This window comes from Trachinotus anak, unplaced genomic scaffold (assembly GCF_046630095.1).
Source record: "Trachinotus anak isolate AG129_WGS33_773 ecotype Australia unplaced genomic scaffold, CSIRO_AGI_Tana_v1 ptg000015l, whole genome shotgun sequence".
Taxonomy (NCBI): Eukaryota; Metazoa; Chordata; class Actinopteri; order Carangiformes; family Carangidae; genus Trachinotus; species Trachinotus anak.
Window position 1 is genome coordinate 11,785,824 of NW_027273866.1, and position 17,549 is coordinate 11,803,372.

At 41.8% G+C, this 17,549-nt stretch overlaps 1 protein-coding gene across 1 annotated transcript in view; it reads right to left on the bottom strand.

Annotated features, from left to right (window-relative positions):
- eif2ak3 (eukaryotic translation initiation factor 2-alpha kinase 3) overlaps window positions 1–17,549 on the bottom strand; it is a 32,779-nt gene that overhangs the window by 13,983 nt on the left and 1,247 nt on the right. Inside the window, exon 2 of the mRNA XM_071498261.1 lies at window positions 6,967–7,096. Within this exon, the coding sequence (XP_071354362.1) occupies window positions 6,967–7,096 (130 nt within the window). The remainder of the gene's footprint in view (window positions 1–6,966; window positions 7,097–17,549) is intronic.

Below are 17,549 nucleotides of genomic sequence, written 5' to 3' on the forward strand. Positions count from 1 at the left end.
TTCACATTAAATGTGACATTAACCTTTTTACTCTATTAGCTTTTTTTTGATTTCCCTGAAGCCTGTGGTCCATTAGTGTTTGAAAACCAGTGGGTCAAGCATTGGGATGATGATGCTGTACCACAGCTGGGCCCCCTCTACTAAAGTTGTCTGAACAAGCCCCAGATACACAAAACAGTGTGTAAGGTGCTGTAGCCATTGCTGCATAAATTACATTCTACCATTAATACAACACTCTGCAACAGTGTCATCAGGACAAATTTTTAATAAGTGATTCTGAATTTTATTATTTCCATCTGATGCAATCGCTTTCAACACACTCCAACCCTCCTGGAACATCTTTTACAGTTTGAAAAGTCCTTTTCAGCTCAGACAGACAATTGTTCAAACACGAAAATACTTGCCCACACAGACAACACTGGCCGACACACTTCCACCCCCACACAGCAGCAGTGTTAGCCCCCGCGCACTTGGACTCAATCCACAGGCCTGGGACCATTACACAACTAAGAGCCCAAGTAATTAACCTGGATCTTTATAAAAGTGTGTAACCATGTATAATGTGTGTGTGTATGCTATTAGGTGCTCACTGTAGGGAAGCAGTGTGGATGACATCATTGCAAAAACCTGAGCCTAATCCTGATTTAACCTCCATAGGTTTAGCTTGGCGGGAGGGGGGTTGTAAGGACAATTGTTTTCTTCCAGCACTTCAGTCATCATTACGCAAGGACTGTCATCAAAAATCTGTTTATCTGGATGTTGTGACTCACTCAACAAACTGTTCAGTAACACAAAAAATGGCTGTTTTTCACCAATAAGGGAATCCTTATCTTCTTGACCAACACCTCCAAAAAGGATGGACGCATCGAGTGCGGCTGGGGTCGAACTCATGACCAGTCAGTCACCGTATTTTGGAAATCCTATCAGACTGTAAAAAGGTCAGTTTAGTAGCTTTGTGGTGGATTAAAAAATGCAAGGAGGGAGCAATGCATGGTAGACTGATTTACTAGAGAGCATAGCCAGGAGCAGAGGTGATGTCATCCTGAGCCGGGGGGTGGGGGGGTGGGGTGGGATGGGGTGGGGGGTGGCTTGAAGACAAGACAAGGATAAATTTAGAAAGTGAGAGGAGGAGGGGTTAACAATCTGACCATCACATCACACCATGGCTGAGGAGATGCAAAGAGGTTTACAGCAGAGGGGAACTTCTCTGTGGATGAGTCATCCTGCTCCTGATGCTTTAATCCACGTCTCTGATCCACCACCAGTTAGCCTGGACCTCCTCTCTCTCAGCTGCTCTTCCTGTTCAACTTGCCCATGGGCACAGACACAGACAGACATGGTTCTACTCCACTGAGCTCTGCACTGTCTCATCTACAATGTTGTCCTACAAAACTCTACATCAGCAAGTAGTGAGGAAAACTGACAGAAAACAAGCAGAAGTTGTCAAACAATACACAAGAGTTTTGTGTTGCATTTATGTAGAAATTTTTCACTGCCTTCTTTTTGGAAATAAATAAATAACCCAGATGACAATACCAATGCCATCTAACTTCATCACATCAGATAATAATACCTAAACGCTCAATTATTTGACAGCCTATGCTGCAGTTTGAGCAGGTGGAAAGTATCAGTTTTGGTGGGTTTTTTTAAAACAAAAACCAACTACATTAACACAACTGTGAGGTTTCCAGAGGACAAAAATGTTAAGCTTCGCTGCAGATTTAAGAAAAAAACCATGGGGTGCCCTGCAGGCAGAACTATTCAAAGTCCCTCTACTTATTTCTGTATCTCACTTTCATCACCATCACTGCTCTTTAATAATCTGGTAGAGGCGTCTAGTGAATTATTAACTCTTTCTCTGTTGTAAGTTTCAAGAGACCTTAAGAATCATTATATCTCAGCACAGCCAAGTCTCAATGAGTCCGTAGAGGGTTTAGTGGCACGTGGGATGATTGAAATTGACATATTGTGACAGCTCTTGAAGTCATAAAGCAGTCTTTCTATATGGAAGTCAGCTGAGACAAGATGAGACTGACAAAGTTATTTGCAGCTAAAGCTGATGGAAGCTCACTCATATGACACCGCTTTTTAAAATCCGAGGTCTCCTGTCTCCGTAATATTGTTCTATGGACATATGCAGACTTAGATCAACAAAAAAATAAATGAAGAAACTCTGGATTGATTTATATTTTCTTCTCCAGGTGACCTCAGACAGACATTAATCCAATTAAATATTTTGCATCGACCTCTTGTTACTTCATTCACACTGTATAAACATAAATCTAAAGCTAATCTCTCTGCTTTAAACTTGTTGCAGATCAGGGAAAATTCAATACCATCCACCTGCAGTCTCACATCTTTATGACTTTTGGCAACGGACCTGCACAACATAATTTAAAGTCCATCTTATTACTTTCTCACCAAACACTGATGTACTGTATGTCTGCTGGGTAGATTTACCACTTTAAATCTTAAGAGTATCCATATTTCTTCCATACTCAACTAATCCATATTCATCCAGGAAGTTTATAGAGTTCATGGTTTAGCTATAACTGTGTAATGTATGTAATCTGTTGTGCTGATTGAAATGAGGTTTGAGAAAGAAACTGTTTGAAGAAATGGAATCTATTGTTATAAAAACACAGCAGGTCTTTCCAGAACATTACATGAAAATGCAAATTAAAGGTATCCTTTGATGAAATGTGTATGAATATATGATCTACGGCCCACCCCCACTCTGTTGTCTTATGTTTACCTTTTAATTATCTGTTTACCCTGGTCTTAATATTCAAAAAGGAGGACATAGATTTTGTATGTCTAACTTCTGTAGAATAATAAAATAAATGATTCAAGAGAGTCAATCACTTAAAAAAATAGTGTAAATGATGAAAAAAACAGACTCCTCAGCACAAATGTTTTCTTCTCCCCGTGTCTCTGCTATGAATTTCCTAGACCTATTAATATTTTAAGAACAATAAATCAGACTCGTTCAAGTCTTAACCTCTTCTCTTGTTTTGACTGCGCAGATGCCCCTTATCCAACATTATTGCTCTACTGCACCAGAGCATCAGATTGTAGGTTAATATATTTTGTTTTCCACTTTACTGCAATGTGCACTGCATGCGGATCATACTTAGTTCATCTTTATTATTATATCTTTAACACTGTTGCTTTAAAATGTTATTTTTTATACACAGTTTATTATGGAGCCATCCAAATGAGCTGAGGCACCCGATGATTATTTTGTGTTTACAATCATGTCATTGAATTCTACCCATGAGAAATGTGGGTTCAACAGGAGCGGGGAGTTAAGGATCGGACAGTTGCGGTGGTATGTGCGAGTGTTTGTGTGTTGCTGCCAACGCTCCAGCGATCCTGTCAAACAGAGTCAGGTCTCACCCACTGCTAATGTGCCACTGTTGGCCCACAAGGCTACTGCTCCACTTAAAGGCGACAGACAGTGAGAGAGAGACACAGATGGAAGACAGAGCAGCAGAGAGAGAGAGACAGAGATGGTGGTTTGAATAGAACAAAACAAAACAAAAAGACAATATAAACGAAATCAGAGCAGCTAAAACAAAGGTCGACTTTTTGCCAAAAAGAATTGCCCATCTGGCCTTTTTCATTTCCGTCTCCCGGCTGGAAGAATTATTGCTCGTCACATTAGTCACTATGAGGCGATCAATGGTTAGTCATCGTGTAGTGATCAATCAAACTCTCATTCATTCACACTGCATGCCAGCAGAGGTATGCAAGTGTGTGTACTGTGGAGTGAGCATGTGTGTATTGTCTATTATGTGATGACATCATCTCTGGTTTGAGGCATTACCTCACCTCACTAATCACCCCCCCCCCCCCCCCCCAAACACCATCTTCTTCATCCCTTTAACCCCGCCCGCCCCAGCATGACTCACTCCATGTTGGCACTGACTCCCTCCATCTATTCCTCCACACACACACACACACACACACACACACACACACACACACACACACCCCCCTTAACCCCCCCCCACCACAAAACACCCCTAAGCGACTCCTGGCTTTTTGAAGTGATGGCTTCTTTTTCTGCAGACAATGCTGTTTGTGGCTCTGCTGTCCCTCATTTCACTAAAAAAAAAAAAAAAAAAAAAAAAATAGAGACGCATACACTCTGCAGGATGCAGCAGGTGACTGGCTGCTTCCTCTCCAGCAAGTCGAGGCCAGCCAATGGCATGGCGGCAGACCCCCCTAGCCTCTAATCACTGAGCAGACTGGTGTCTCAGGGACCCGACAAGCACCAATGAAACTGTTGCTAAGCGCTTGGGAGGCGGTGTAGGGGTAGTGGTGGTGGTAGGAGACAGTACCCCCCTCCAAACACACACACACAAAAACGCCCACACACAGCAGACAGGCATCCCAGGTTACTGTGGGCAGAGAGGGCATGGCTGGATTTAAACTTACATAAAGTACGTGAGCATAAAACACACGTACAAGACACACACACACACACACACACACACACACACACAGACGCGCACACACACACACAGATGCACACTCTCCAGGGATCATAACAAATGACGTCACAGCAAGTCACTGGGTTCAGAGCTGACAGGCATCTCTCCTCGTTCCACTCCGTCAGCCAAATGAAAGCCAACAGGTGAAAACACACAGAGAGGGAGTCCAACACACACACACACACACACACACACACAATCAGCATCCTCTGTCACAACATGAACACATTGGAGGATGACAGGAAGATGTTACATGTGTGTCTGTCTATGATTTTCTTGACACTATGTGAAGTCAACACACTCAACACAGCTGTAAACACAAGGAAAACGTGTAGTGTCCTCAGAGAGTCTGAAGCAGCTGTGGAAAGCACTAAAATAGCAACACTTTAATACTATAATCTAGTACTGGTGTATTTTAGATTAGATTGGATGTTAGACTTTCACTTAATTACATTATAGAGACAGCATCTGTTACTTAGAACAAAACAAACTAAGACAGAAAATTTAAATGGATTTCGATTTATATAGATTGTGTTTGTGCCTCAAATGAAAATTAAATTTTTCTTGAAAAAAACAAATAAACATTGATTTGTTTACATCACCTTCTTAAGTATGCCTTATAGTATCAACTTATTAAATACTCACTAGAGTAGTATTACAATAGGTTGAGAAATTACTTTAGATAAAGTGACCTGACACAATTTTCTTCCAAAAGCAAATAAACAGAACAAACAAACACAACATCAAATCATCAATATAAGAAGTCAAACTAATATTGGGAAAACGCACTTTGAATTTGAGAAGATAGTTTTCTGTGAACTAGGGAAAACATTTAGAATTAAGTAATTCTTCAACTCAAGGGAGGAAAAAAAAAATCACCAAAACTACAGGGTCCATATAACAACTATGGTATCTTGTAGTTTAATATAGTGGAGTGCAACCGTATATTCAAGGTCAAGTTTACAGTCTGATGCAGCCGGTACAGAAGCTATAGAACTCTCACACAGTCCCTACTGTTTAAGTGCTTCGAGGAACCTTTAGGGGTTCTCCACATTATAACCTCTGAGGACCCTAGAAAAAAAAGGGTTCATGAATTCTGAATAAATCTCAAACGCAGCAGTTCTCAACCATGTGCCACCAAGCAGAACAAGTTTGAAGTTTTTTTGTTTTCTTTTTTATTCCAAACCCACTTTACAGCAGCTGATTCCAGTGATTGGCTGGGCTCAGGCTGAATGGCAGATACTTGAGAACCACTTCACCAACTAATGAGTTTAAATACTTGAATGAGATTCTGCTGTAGTGAGAAACTAAAAAAACTTGCCATGTTTGGCTCATTGAAGATCAAATTAAACTGCTTATTTTCTGCCTTTTTTATACACATTTTAATCCTCTTTTGTTTGAGCTGAGCGCTCATTGCTTTTCAGCTGTCAATTAGACACTGTGGGTTGTTTTTTTTTAATCTGTGCTGCCCACCACATACTGATTCCAGTCAATCATCTATTTCTGTAGGAAACATAAAACACATCACAACCATGGGCCAGGCCTTTTTCTCATGTCAAAAGACATAAAAGTTCATGAACTGCATTTTCATTGTTACAGCACACTAATAAAGCAGATATGTAGTTATATGATGGAGCCAGAGAGTTGATTACACTTGTACACTTCTTCCCAGCACCACCAGTCTAACATTAAACTGATCTCAGCAGCCACCCAGACCCTTGTTAGTTTTCAGAGGGTTTTTCCCTGAGGCTAAACTCTCATCTAGAGCGAGTCCACATCAAAGTGAACCATGAGCACGTCTCTGGTATATATTTCGGAGAGCAGCTCTCTGGTCTGGCTCTGGGCTACACTTCACTTTCAGCATGTCGGTGTGGGCGGTTTAAGCCTCTGTATACATGTACAGACGGGGGTCTTGCTGTGCTTGTATGTGTAAAGCACTACAGTCAACAAAGAGGCTAATCCTCCAGGCGATACAGCTACTCTCAGATTTATGTGGGGGTGTACAGTATGTCTGGTATGTGTATGCATGTACATGAAATGAATGTAAACAACAGCAAACCTTGGTTGACTGTTCAAAGTGCACTGAGTTCAATTATTGGTTTTACTGTGTAGAGGGCGAGAGACATGTCAAGACTGTGGAAACTGACTTTTTCATCTACTGGTAGATGTTAAATCAGCTGGACAATGTCTGTTTAACTTGTTTAATTGGCTGTGGTTGCTCCTGTGTTTATCAGATGAGGCAGGTCTGTTACACATCAAGAGCATAACACTGAAAGGTTGATTATACCACTAGTTTACTTATCTGGATCATTTATGTTTTTATACCCAGACGAGCATCTTTATTTGTCAGGGTAGACAGAAAGGGCGATAAATCTAGATGTATGCCTGTTCAATATTAGGTATGTCTTCATTATTTTCCCCCATTTAACTGACTAAAAATGCAAAGGAAACACAGGTGTTGGTCTACCTCAGGTTTGCTGAGGCTGGAGGAGACCAGGCACCCTGAGCCGACATCTAGGTCCCACTGCTTCCTGCCCTGGTTGTGAGGATCCAGAGCAGAGATCCGCCCATCCAGGGTACTGATGATTACAAGAGACCTGTGGGTAGAACATAAAGACATCAACACACTCCACAAATACAAATCTGTAGACAGTTAATGCAGCTTTCCATACTGGCAGTTCTACACTCATTTCAGTCTTGGCCACCAATATTGATAAAAGGGCTTTACACTTGCTGTTTTCTTTTACTTAAAAAAAAAAAAACCACTGGTGTTGTCCTTTAATTTTAATCTTCCCAGTGGGGGTTTCAGTCTAATGCCATCACAGACAAGATAATAAAGGGCAAAGAACTGGTGGTGGTGCAGATGTTGTCTGCCGTTGTTTAGTCATCAGGGTGACCTTCAGCTGCAGCAGACAGCACACCTGTGCCATGACAAACCCCACCCTGTCAGCTTGTTGGGGTGGCATGCTCATTAAAGATGGGACCAGAGCTAAGGATTATTAAAACCTGACCAGACATCCCACTGATAGTGACTTATTTTTATAAGAAATATAGTACTGTAGTATTACAGTACTGAACATGTGGGGACCATGAATGTTGTTAGTGAATCAAGACAGGAATCCATCAAAAATGCACCTTGTTTGTTTATCCTGCATTTTGCACAGAGAAGGTAAACCACATGAAAGCATGCTGGGTGAAGAGACAGAGGTGAGTCAACTTTGGCAAAAACCAGTGTATGAACTGGATTAATAAACTATACTTAATAATAACACATCACACTGTTTTATTTGCTACATTTTTTAAATATTACTTCTATTAGAATCTATAACTGACTTCATGCCACGGAACGAGCAGATCAAAACAACCTGAAACTGAATTTCAGATCCAAATCCAATAAAGAAACAAGAAAGACGAGGTTGCAGTAGAGGTTGCAGACAAGGCTGTGGATGAGGTTGCAGACAGGGTGGATTTTATGTATTCAGTTTTGTAAACAAATTGGCCTGTGAATATTCTCATTTGTCCAGGTCATAGTATCTCGTAGGAGTTTTAAATCGAAAGCAACTGGACTTGGTTATTTATCACCTGACAGGTGCGAGAAAGAACTGATGAAGCCTCTTGGATGAGAGGTGAAACGTCTTCCTAGACAAATAACCAAGTCCAGTTGCTTTCGATTTAAAACTCCTTTGAGATTGTAAACACATTGTTTTTCTCATGTCCTTATTTTATAAATGTGAACTTCAGAACTATCCACTTCAACGGAGACATAAGAGTCTGTTGCGCCTTGAAACAGATGGTAAGAGACTGTTAAGAGTACACTGGGGGATTTGACATGGTTACTTTTCTCAGGCTTAAAACTGTTATTACTGCCATAAAATTAGGCTAATTTACATGTAAAACCTCAAATAAATGTTTTATGTGTCAACAAAGACTGTCTTTTACTCAGAGTCAGTGGATTCATTCATCGTCATTTCTGATTAGTCTCGGCTTTCTCCTAAACTCAACAACACCAGCAGGAAATTTGTGTTCACAAACACTAGCTTGACTGCCCACGATGACAGTTCAGAGAAAGATAACAACCAAACCCTTCAGACATTTGTATAATTTCACTTTCAGAGATCTTTGAGAACACAGACAAAATCCTGTCTTAGGTCTGGATATAATGAAGGTGGTTTTGCCATCACTTGCAAAACTTACTCTGATTCCACAAAAAAAATGGCAAAGAAAAAGAAAATATTTTGATACTGAATTCTGTAAAAGAAAGTGGACACATTTTCCACATATTTCATTCAGAGTCATTGCTGAATGAGACAGAGTGAGCAGCTAAAAATAAGAGGAGGGAAAATAAGATGCAGGGGGTGACAGTGTTTTCCCTCAGATGATGTATGAGCTTGGATCGCTCACAGCACCAGTGCGCTCTACCCCTGAGAAAAGACTTAGGAATCGTTGTAGTGATGGATTTTTATTTTTGCAGCTCTTCCTTAAACATTAGGTTTGTTCCCCCACCAGAACCAATGTACAAATTCCCCAAATGAGTTGTATTCCCACTCTCATTCTCCTTCATGTGCCCACACAGCAGGATGTGTTAACATTTCTCTCTCTTTCGTACCGTAACTCCAGGCTAAAAACGATGTGACCAACTTGAATGAATCGAGAATCGAGACACCCGGCCCCTCCCTTCGCCTCACTTTTAGGGCTTCTGCCGCATTGCTTGTCAATCATGTCCTGAGCTCTGGCAGGGGCCACCTCCAGTCTATTGATTTGTATCTGTCTAGAGGAGATGCTGTCAATGGGGCTTTTAGCTTTATTTAACCAGCGAGGATCTGCTGAGCACACACACCGTCTCTGAGCACCCATTGCCTCACATCCACACAGCTGAGACCCAGGCATCTTCCCTCTGTTGGCCACTGGGGCATATGAGATTTTAACTGCCTCCCTCGAGGGCAACTAGACAGCAGTTGTTGAGGGAAGAGAAAGTGTTACACTCGTTCACTTTCCCAGCTCAGACTGAAAAGAAAAATGAGGAACTAAAGAAAAAGTAGCCTCAGCATCATTCATCATCTTTATTTATGTCCACTGTGGCAGCCGTCAACTAAGCTGTAAGAGTGTATTTAACTTCAGCATCAACCGCACTATCCATCATTTAGACTGAGTAGGTGAATTGCTACTGATTGCTGTAATCCCTTATTGATTTCACCTATCGAACACTGTTCAGTCATGAAGGGAAGGAGCATGTTCAAGGATGTTTCAGCCTTAGGAAAACTAAGAAATTGATTATTTCAGAGGGTGCGAAATCAATTTTAGGAAGGTATCTCTTGTGTTTCTCCACAGTCACTGACACATTCAGAGAGAGGGATTGAAAGTAAATTAGCATCAAGAATGAAGTTTATCATTCGTTCACTTAATTTCCACCACAAGTTACACTTGCTGCTCTGGACCAGTTAGCTGTTTCAGCTCAACTGGAGCTGGAAGTTTGCATAAAAATGCAAATAGGATCACTTAACAGTAATGAGCCATGTGTCTTTCAGCGCCATCAAAGCCAAGATTATCTCTCCAAATCTGCTCTTAGCATTATCAGCCTCGCCACTAGCACTGAAGTGTAGAGTGCTAAGAAAAACATTGTTTTTCCTCTCAGCCACCAATAAAAACACAGCGCTAAAGCCTGCTCTCATCGCCTCGATTGGCTGCCAGACCCTGCCAAAAATATTAGGCTGATTGGTTGTTGCTAAGCAGGCGGCTCTCTGAGAGGGTGGAAGCTTTGGCGGCCTTCACTCGGCTGGCCCCGCCCCCTCCAAGTCATGCTGTGAATGTAGAAGAGAGGAAGAAGTCACTGAGAGCATCAAGTTCAACTTCAGAGATGGAGAGAGGGAGCGCGAGAGATAGAGGAATTTCATTCGGAGGGGGAGATCAAAGGCTTTTGTGGACTCTTTGTACTCCAGATAAAGGATAAGGAGGAGTGGAGAGGGGAGTGGGGGTAGGGATGGGGTAGAGTGGTAGTCGGGGAGGGGGGGGGGCACTTGACTGTACAACTTAGGTATCAGGATGGTAATGGAGTAAATGAGCAGCTGAGGAGGGGGAAGGGGGAATAGCTACAGAAATAGTACTAAACTGAACAATAAAAACAAGTCAAACAGAACAAACAGCTCTACTGTATCATTTACTACTCGAGGCAATTTATTTTCCACGTCTGAGCCCCGAGACACTGCTGCTCTGCTCATCACCAAAGGGATAACATGTAGCCTGTGGGGCTGCTGCTGCCGACTGTGACAGATACAGGCGGCGGACAAGCTGACGAAGATGTTGGAAGAGAGAGTGAAGTGAGAGAAAGAGGGAGAGTAGTGTGGCTGCCAACAGACTGAGGGTTGTTAGCGTCCTCGCCTGTAATGCTGTCAAAGTGTCATAATAGTGCCGAATGCTTCTTCAATCACAAAGCGTATGGCGGAGCAGGGAGCCAATTAGCCTTGCTCTCACCAGACTCTCTGCTCCTCAGAGACTCTCCGCCTCAGTCTGCACACACTGGCAAAACCGAGCTGCTGGTAAACACACTCCATTGAAAGAAACAACCAGGATGTTTACACAGGCCGAGTCTCCAAGGAGCGGGAGCCGCTGAGCTGCACCAATCGCAACAGCCTGCCACTTTCTAGCAGCCAATGGAAGCACTGTTTTTCTCCTCGTTTAGCCAATGGGCGGGCAGCTCTGCCGACTGTGAGCCAATGGTAGGGCAAACCTGTCTGTAACCATGCAACAGCGAGCAGCCTGGATGCACGCTGGAGTGCGGAGTTCTGCTGCCGCGCAGCTGCCACTCAGCCTGCCGCGCAGCCACAGAGAGGCAGAACAAAAATATGAGAGCATGGGGAGCACGTGGGGAGAAAGTTATGGATGCAGCTCTGAGCCAGCCGCACCCAGTACCACCAGCTGCACCAGCAGGAGGGAAAAAAGAGCTGAGTGCATTCCCTTAAACTGTGCACATTTTGAGAGGTCATGCCACAGAAATGATACAAAGTGGGGAGGGCATTAAATATTTCTATTATACAAAAAAAATTATTTAGTCAGAATCCGAATTAGACTGAAGTTCAGTTTTATCACCAATGTGTGAAAAGAAGTTTTAAAATCTTTCAGAGCCCTTTCAGCCCGTCAGTTATGGCTATCCCATACTTCAGTGCAGGATATTTTAAGGCTTCAGGACGTGTGGGCCGTTAGCATAACACAGCATGCTGCCAGAACTCACAGCAAACACGAAGACACTCCCATGTGCCTGACAATGCCTAATATAAACAAACACAACAAGACCAGATTAAATGTCTAAGGTAAGAAGATCCACCTGTAGGGTGTGACACTGGTGACTGACATAACAGTGATATGTCAGTAAGCCTTTAACTCCAGCACTTCAACAGCTTAATGTGACTTGAAGGTTTATATAACTGTCCTCTAAACCTGTTAATCAAGCAAGTGATTTTTTAATGTCTTTGTCACAGCAGTTACTGGATGACTGATGCAGACCAGAGTGACAGACCAGCGACATGCAGTCTGCTTTAAAATCGACCTCACATCCATCAGGGTCACTGCAGCAGACCTCCGCAGCAGAGAGCAAAAGGTGTGGCTTTAAAAAAAAAAAAAAAAGCATAAAAAACACATCATTTAAAAGCGCTGCCCCCCTCTCTCTCTCTCTCTCTCTCTCTCTCTTTCTCTCTCTCCCCTACTGCATAAGTGCGCTCTCCTCTCCAACCCGTATCAACTCACATGTGGTAAAATCCAAACTCTATGGCGCCACACTGCTGACGGCTGATTGGCTGGACTGCAGCCCTGATCCAAGGATCTGATTCGTTGTTGCTAAGCAGTGAGGAGCCATCCAGAGTGAAAACAAGACAGCATGGTCCTGCTAACTACCAGCTAACTCCTTGTTTTCAACCTCCCCTCCCTCTCTTTCTCTCTCTCTCATAAGAATCCCACCTTTTTGCCTCTGCCCCACCCATACTGCAGTGCTGCAGGATGGGTCCTGCCGACTTACCAAAATAGCCACCGACCTAATAAATTCACACCTACTGATAATCATATTCAAAACCAACACTGTTTAACAATCACTTTTGTGGAGAACTTGTTACTATTTCTGTCTCTACTCATGGTTATGAAACTGCAAATATCTTGCCAAATAAGTCATCACCTCTTCTACAACCCAGACAGTGTTTGTCAAGTGCAGAGAGTCATTAAAGGTCATCACATACCAACATCAGAAACTGTTGGTCAATATTTAGGAAACTTCTTTACACTAAGAAACTACTTAAATATTATTATTCAGAGCAGCAAAATAAGAGCAATAAATAAGACCAAAAAAAAAAAAAAAAAGCACCAGACATGGATAAAAATATGGTTACATAAGGAAAAGACCAAGAGGATGAAATAGGTTAAAACAGATTATATAAGCTTGTTTGAAGAGACACTTGGTAACTACAGTTATATATTCAGACCTGTCTAATACAAAATATTCACTGTATACAGACTGAGGTTAAAGAACTAGCTTTTAATGGCTCAATTACAACTTTGCAGGAGTTCAATCAACTTCATCTTGACCTGTTATTTTGGGGACAGTTTCTATTAATAAAACCCACAACATCTCCCTGGTTACAGAGAGCAGACTACTGAAACAAAGTATGGAGGGAAAAAAAACAACAAGGAAATGATCTTTCCCCTCCCAAAAAAGTCTCCTCCTCCTCCTTTACCTAACTATAGCCAGACCCATGCGGCCAACTCAAATTCTGAGCACTAGCCCATCTCTCAGATGCAATTGGCCGACAAGTCGCCCAGCTCGGCCGATTGGCTGTTGCTAAGCAGTAGGCTGGTGGGAGCCAGCCGGCGAGCGCGGCGGCCCAGAAGAGCTGTTGCCCCTACACGGCCCTGAGGGGGGTGGGGTGGGGTGGGGTGGAGGGGGTGTAGCGGGTTCAAACAAAGCTGCTGTCCTCTCTCCTCTCACCTCCAAGTGCTCCCTAAGGTGCCAGAGGTCTCGACGGAGGACTCGCTGCCAGAGACATCAAACCTGGCAGCGCCGTCACATGCATGATTCACACACACACATACACACACACAAATGTAAACATCAAGCCTCTAGAGCAGAGTTTGTAACGTATAGATGGCAGCATTAAAAGTGAGGTGACAGCCATCAGCTGACATGACAGCGGCACACGTCACAAACTGAAGGACGGATCAAAGCATCTAGAATATTTATAGATTACAGGATACAGGGGTGGAGGAGGGAACAGGAATAAGAAAAAAATAGAGAAAACAACTGCAGCTAACAGAAACCAAAAAAATTTTGACATCCGAGCATCGACTGGTTTTCAAACTGTCCGCAAGAAATGTTTTCAAGAATCTGTGTTTGAAGTGCTCCACTCCAAAATCTCATTTGGAAGAAAATAAAAGGGCTTTAGGAGAAGTCCATCCACTTAAAAACCAGATCCAGGCTGTGACAGTTACAGTGCTGTCCACAAAGTGATGAAGTTACCAGGATCCTTGTGCTTGCTCTTCTTTTTTGATTGTCCTTATTGTAATTTTAGTTTATAATGTTCATGTTAGTTGGCCTTTTTATTGATTTTACTTCTTATTTATTTATTTAGTTATTCTCTGTATAGATGACACTTGCAACAGATGTAGTAGGTGTGGTTTGGGGTGGTGGAGAGCCCTTATATGCATGTCTTTGTTGCAGTTACTCTGTTGATTGTTTTGTGTTGTTGGATTGTATAATTAATCATCTTATTATTTCTTTAAGTTTAAATGTGTGTTAATGTCAGTGTTTTTGTGCCTGAGGACCCAGTTGAAAATGACACGGTGCTTCTCCAGGGGTTTATCCTCTAATTAAATTGTGAAATAAATAAATCCTTCAAAAGTGGAATACGTGTCATGAACAAGGTCATAATTCTTTCTGTCTATAGTTGTTTTCAAGGGTGTGTTAACATTACTGTTGTCACAGGGTGGCACTTATCACAAGACCTGGTCTGTTTAACTTGGAAAACAGCAGCCGTGTAAGGTCACAAAAGGAAGTGGTGAAATTTTTTCAAAAGGCCGACCTAATTAATGCTGGATGTGGAGATGATTACTTCCTAAAAAGTTTACACTCATTACTTGTTTAAATGATCTTTAAAATCGCTATCATCAACACAAACCATTGTGTTTTTGTTTGCAGTACTGCCTTTAAGTCATACTGCTGAAGAGATACACAACAACAACTTGCTCAAAATGAACTGATTCTTGACAGACATTTTTCCTTTTGTTGTAAATGGCTTTTCTGACATTTAGGAAGTCTTTCCTGTTTGAATTGGTCCCTTTTTTTAAACATTTCTCATGACATTTGTAAAGTTCAGCAACAATTCCTTTGACAGATGGATGGAAACAGAGCGCGGAGTAGAGTATATACTCAAGGGGCAACATTAAAAAGCGATGTGTACGTGTGAAGGTAAGGGAGAGCATAAGGGAGGGAGAAAGTGTAGGATGAGAACTAATACAAGAGCAAGAGGCAAAGACAATAATTACAACAAAGAGACAGAATTCAACAAAGACAGACAGAGACAGACTGGGTGTGATCGTAGGTTTTACAGTGTCCTGACACTATAAGAACAGAAAACCTTCCTCAAGCTCATTATTTTCTAATCTCAGCTAAATCTGCATCATCTTTTATACATCTTTGTTGTTGTTTTGCATGCAGGCTTTCTAATGAATAATTCACCTGTTCATTCTTGTATCTGCCTCACAAGCTACTTAGTTAATTCTTTATCTTGTCAACGGGTATGTTAATTTCGATGCTGCGTGGCAGCATTTTGAAAAGTGACAGAAATAAAATAATATTATTATTTAAGTTAATACACAACTAGACAAGTAGCAACATGAGCTTTGGTGAGTTCAATATTTATAGAATATTTTAAATGTATTCAACCAAATCAAAAAGGAAAAGGATTGTTAAAACGTTTGATACTGTGTATGCTAATGTATATATGTGAACCAAAAAGATGACTCAGAGTGATGCCAGACAGAAAGTAAATGAGGAAGAAAGATCATGAGAGAATGAAAGAAGAAAGTGGGAGATACAGACTGTGACAATGAGAAAGTGAGAAAGAAATGGAAAACTCAGCAGAAAGTGACAGCCACGGTAGATATACTGTATAGGACTCGATGCAGGCACAGACAGCGACACTGGCAGGGTGTGACCAGCAGCAGGATGAACGCTCAGGAGTTTTCCTGCAGCAGCTGAGGTGCCTGGCAGGGGAATAGCCTGCTCCTATCAGAGCAAACTGCTCCGCTAATTGCTATCGATTTCTTCTTGATACAGTACTGCAGATGACAGACAGGAGCCTTATCCTCCTTGAAGTCCTTCACCAGAGTTATTTCACCACCACTTTTATCCCAAAAAGTTTGTGTCCTTGCTCGTGCGCTAGGTGTAAACTGTAAGCTGCCTCTTTTCTGTCTGTGCAGTGGTGTACACAAAGATTTTATCAATACCATGTAAAAACATTTTTTCTGTCTTACAGACTTTTTGCAAAACATGTAAAACAACTAATCACACCTATTCCTCTCAACTTGAGCTTTCTGGGTCTGACTGCACAGTGTGCTCAGTAGCACCCTGTGGTGACAAAGCTGGGTTTGTATGGCATCTCAAATAAATAATATGATGCTCAGGGGTTTGTCAGAAAGCTTTAAAGTAAACCTCAGTTTTAAAAAGGTTGATGGCAAATGGGAAACATTTTGCATTCTTATCACCAAGTAGGTACAGTAGCAGCAAGTTTTAGTAATACAATAAGAAATGACACCAAAATCCTTCAAAAAGGTTTGACTTCCAATATTTTCAATTCCATGACTTACTTTGATCCATCTCCCTCTTGAAAAGCCCGTTTATAAGACTACACAGAGAATAATTTATTGAGAGACCTATACCTCAACAAGGAAAGACAAAAAAATAAGAATGATTCGAGAGGCTGTCTCAAAGCCTAAAGTATATGTAATGTCCTGGTAAAAATAAATAAATAAATGAATAGCTTGGTAGAGAGGAGGAACATCATGAAGAACACACTGCGCCAAAACATCTAAGGTGGGCGTCAAACCTACTGTTTACCAAGGAAGACAAAATCAATGCCCTACCCACTGCGCCAAGAACTGCTTCTCACTTTGGGCAGCAGCAGTATGTCTAACAGGGTTCGGTAAACCTGCAATCTGTGTAAGGCAGTAAACTTGTGACAAGCAGGATCCTAGGGATTTTCTTGGCGGGCTGACATGCCTTTGCATGACAATATGTGGTAAAAGGTAGTTCCTGCTTGCCATGTTTTAATTGACGTGAGCAGAGCACACAATAAATGTTTCCATTTGTGTAAAAGACTAATTCCCTCATTGGTAGAATAAGGTTTATCTTAAGCAAAACTACCCAATTTAACAAGTTCTGTTTTGTAATAATAACAAGCACTGAGGCAGCATCACAACATGTGAAGCCAAACGCTTTAGCTGAAGTGTGACATCTCCATTGCTGTTCTGCAGACCCACCTCCTCACAAGTTTAAACAGCCACAAACATTTTCATTTGCCTTTGCTGACGAATTCCCAATAAACTGTGGTTAATTACAGAAACAGACTTCTGCTTAATTTAAACTTCACTTGTCTCAGCTCATGAGCACCCTGTCTGCTGACAGCAGATCAGCTGTGGATGGTGAGAGGATGGTGTCTCTGTTGTCGGGTGATAAGGAATGTTCCATGATTTTAGTATGACAACAAATGGAAAGCAGCAACTTCATTCCACTGTGCAAAATGACACTACATAAGAGAGAGAGAGAGTTGGGTCTGGGTGACAAGTCCCGGAAACAAAGCCAGTCACGCCACATCAGGCTTGTGTTGAAACAGAAATGCGTCTATAATCACACAACTCTTGTGGATCCAAATCGACCGATGGCCGCAGAGCGCCTATGCTTGAGTGACAAGACCGGATTATAACGTCCCCTGTATGTCCAATGAATTAATGCACATACGGTATCGATACAACTTTTAGCAAACCCAAGTTACATCATGTGACTTCGCGACATTTCTC